Raw genomic sequence first — 3,434 nt, 5'->3', positions numbered from 1 at the left:
TAATGACAATAATCAAATTACTAAGATTTTACTTTATGAATTAAAATGTATAATTTAACTAAAAAGTAATATTTGATAATTTTAAATTTTAATAGGTAAAACCATAGACCTATGAACTAATGGACAGCACTTAGAGAGAGAGGTGACGGGTACGATATAGAGTAAAATAGAAAACAGAATGTGGGGGAAATACGGTATTAGTTTCATACGTCTATTATTTCCCTCTTTATGTTCTTCTCTTTTTTCTCTCTTCGTTCTTTCTTCTTTCTTTCTCTTATATGATTCCCGTGCATTAAGGGCAGGGCGGAGTGGAATGCGCTGTCTATTAGTTTATAGGTCTATGGGTAAAACTAAATAAATTACCAACAAAACATTTTGTCACCATAATAAATATGAATATATTAATAAAATATACAAATCAGTAACAATAACAATAACGTTTGATTTTGTCTAAAATTACTAAACTAATGTAAATAATATTATAATTAAAGTCTTAGTACAGATTATATATAATATTTATTTTGTGATGGTGTTTGTGACTAGATAAAAAAAAACATGTTGTTTATAAGATAATACTTTCAAAAATAAATATAATTTTTACAAAATTTAAATGTATTCTTAAACAATAGTTTTAAAATGTTCAAAATAATACTTAGTATAAAGGAGATTCCAAATAATACTTGATAGAAAAACAATTTAATTAGTTATATATTTTTCAATATTTATAAATGAGATGAAATTACCAACTAAAATAAAGATTATTTCTAAACATAAATTAACTTATAAGTAGCACCGTTATATAAGGAAACAACTGTAGTGTGAGCAACATAATATTATGATTATTGATTATATACCCTTTATTTGTTAGTCTTTTAAATATTTTGTCTTTCTATTTTATTAATTATTTATGTCAAAGATTATATCTTATAACTAAATTAGTAAATGTACAATAAGAATATAGTAAACTATAAAATAATAGGTTTCTACAGTATTAAATATTATTTTGTTCAACATCAAAAATGTAAATATGTTAAACTAAACTAATAATTTAAAAAAAAATGGAAAACTTTAGTGGTTACAAACTTACAACTTGTGGAAGTGGAAATTAAAAAAAAACCGTGCAATTTTGTCTTGGGCTGTGATATATTTTTGGTACGCGATTAAGATTTATTGTTATGACAAGATATTTTTGTAATAGAACATGGTAATATAGCATGGTAATTATAAATTACTGTCTCTTATTTATTAATGTAGTAGATTTTTGTTGATATTGCACTTTACTACGTTTAGGTCTCTGAATGGGCACATCTTCAACTACAATAGTAGAGTCTATTGGTGATGAGTAGTCAGAAGAAGAATCGGATACAGTATCTTCTACAATAATGGTTGCGGGTTTCTTTTTTTTCACTTTTCTTATGACGGCTTCTGGATTTTGTGGTAAATATTCATTGTCCAAAGTAACCATTTGTTGAAGAATCATTGGCATACGCCCAACCTATTGAATAAAAATTAAATATAACTAGTACCATTGATTATAAATACTAGTATTTATAATATATGCTAGATGGTTTGTTTATATTTTAATTTAACCATTGACTATAATTTTGTATAAAACCACAATTAATTCAAATAATAAAAAAAATAACATTAAAAATTGGAAAATATGTAAAATAAAATTAACAAAAAAGAACATTTAAAATCAAATTGTAATTAGGTCATTAGTAAATTGCCTGTTTGACGATACCTATTTAGCCATTCATTGATGAAATAAATTTTAATTTGAAAAATAAAATTTGATTCAATATAATATGATGGCTGTATAGTTTATTCTATAGACATCGGATAATTCTAAATAAAATTTTAGTCATTCCCGTTGAAAAATGTCAATGAAATGTGTTAATTTCCATTCATAAATTATATGAGTACATATCTAAGAATAGTATTACAATATTTAATTAGTTTAATAGCTCTAAACTTTAAACATAGAAAAATTAGTAATAAAAATTAAAAATTGTCCACTTGACATCAGAAAAGCATGAAATAAATTTGTATTTTTCTTGAGATGTTCTAAGAATATACGAAAAATATGCAACTTACATGACTTCTACTAATGAGCAAGAAATAACCTGAATCAATTTTGTGTAATAAAGAGTCTACTTACTAATTAAATTGAATAAGTAGGTATGCTAAATCATGGTTTATTAGATATTATGACTAGTACAATAAGAATAATAAGTTTTTCGCAAAATAATATTATTGACTATTGAGTTAACTTAACATGTAGACAGTGTATGTCTTTTTGCAGTTTTCACCCAGTGCGTATGATAAAAGTAAAAACAAAAGAAATTAAAAAAAAGATAAAGGAACTGCTCATAACAATGTATGTATGCATATTTAAAAAGCGTTTAATCCACGCTAATTAATAATAAAATAACATTCAACCACGCGTAGGGAATTTTAAACCATTTATTTTCAATGTATATTAGACGCCATATGGCGTCAAACGCATTGCTGAATGATACTTATGACGCCAATTGGCGTCAGTACGCAGTAAACGTGTTAAGAGAAATTAAATAAAATTGACTACAATTTTGTTTATCTAAACCAGGGTGGTCCAACCATTATAGTTGGCCAGCCAATTTATAAAAACACTAGAGGCCACAAAAAGGAAAAACCACGAGAATTCAGACACTGATAATGATACACACACAAAAGTTATTTTGCAATTTAAAGTCCACTATAATGTTACATAATAATATTAAGTTGATCTGATTTTTTTTGTCATATATTTACTATTTATTATAATATATATTGAATATTTACTAATGTGTGCTGGGCAACAATTGCAGCTGTCATTTGAAATGTTTGTTTGGCGGTTGATGCTAAAGCATTGTAGGTACGTGATTTAACATTGACCAAAAATTCATCAATATCCTGTAAAAAATAAATAACAATAATATATAATTGACAAATGGTTTATATATTTTAAAAATTTAAATCATTCTTGTTACCGTTTCTTTTTTTAACAAAGTTGGATGTACTAGTTGTTTGTATAGAATTGTTGAACCTTTTGTAAATGGACAAGAAATCCATAACAGCACGAGCAATTTAATATCATAATAGAATGGGAACCTTTAATCACATGAAGTAAACATTTTATTTTAGTTTTAATCCAACAACTTATAATGAAAATAAATTACCAAAATTCAAGGAATATATCAGTTAAGCTTTCGATACATATGAATGCTGCAAAAACTATCCAATACATCATCCACTTAACCTATAAGCAAAAATATGTACTTTCATTATTTTAAACAATTCTAAAATAAAATACTACCATAAAACCGGGTTACTTGGGACACATTTAAGAAATTTAGTATTGCATTGTCTGACAAATCATAATTATTTTGTAAAATTTGAATATTATAATTTGA

General features: G+C 25.2%; 1 protein-coding gene across 1 annotated transcript in view; it reads right to left on the bottom strand.

The window, feature by feature from the left end:
• Nucleotides 1-373: 373 nt before the first annotated feature.
• Nucleotides 374-3,434, bottom strand: part of LOC100164704 (receptor expression-enhancing protein 1) — a 5,707-nt gene continuing 2,646 nt past the window's right edge. Inside the window, exons 3-6 of the mRNA XM_001948207.5 lie at nucleotides 3,201-3,280; nucleotides 3,012-3,132; nucleotides 2,824-2,934; nucleotides 374-1,495 (exon numbers count right to left, since the gene is read on the bottom strand). Coding sequence (XP_001948242.1) covers nucleotides 1,229-1,495; nucleotides 2,824-2,934; nucleotides 3,012-3,132; nucleotides 3,201-3,280 — 579 coding nt within the window. The 3' untranslated portion in view covers nucleotides 374-1,228. The remainder of the gene's footprint in view (nucleotides 1,496-2,823; nucleotides 2,935-3,011; nucleotides 3,133-3,200; nucleotides 3,281-3,434) is intronic.

The sequence above is a fragment of the Acyrthosiphon pisum genome, chromosome X, assembly GCF_005508785.2.
Source record: "Acyrthosiphon pisum isolate AL4f chromosome X, pea_aphid_22Mar2018_4r6ur, whole genome shotgun sequence".
In the NCBI taxonomy this organism is placed as follows: domain Eukaryota; kingdom Metazoa; phylum Arthropoda; class Insecta; order Hemiptera; family Aphididae; genus Acyrthosiphon; species Acyrthosiphon pisum.
Note: the sequence above shows the minus strand (reverse complement) of the source record. Positions and strands in the feature narration are given on the sequence as shown.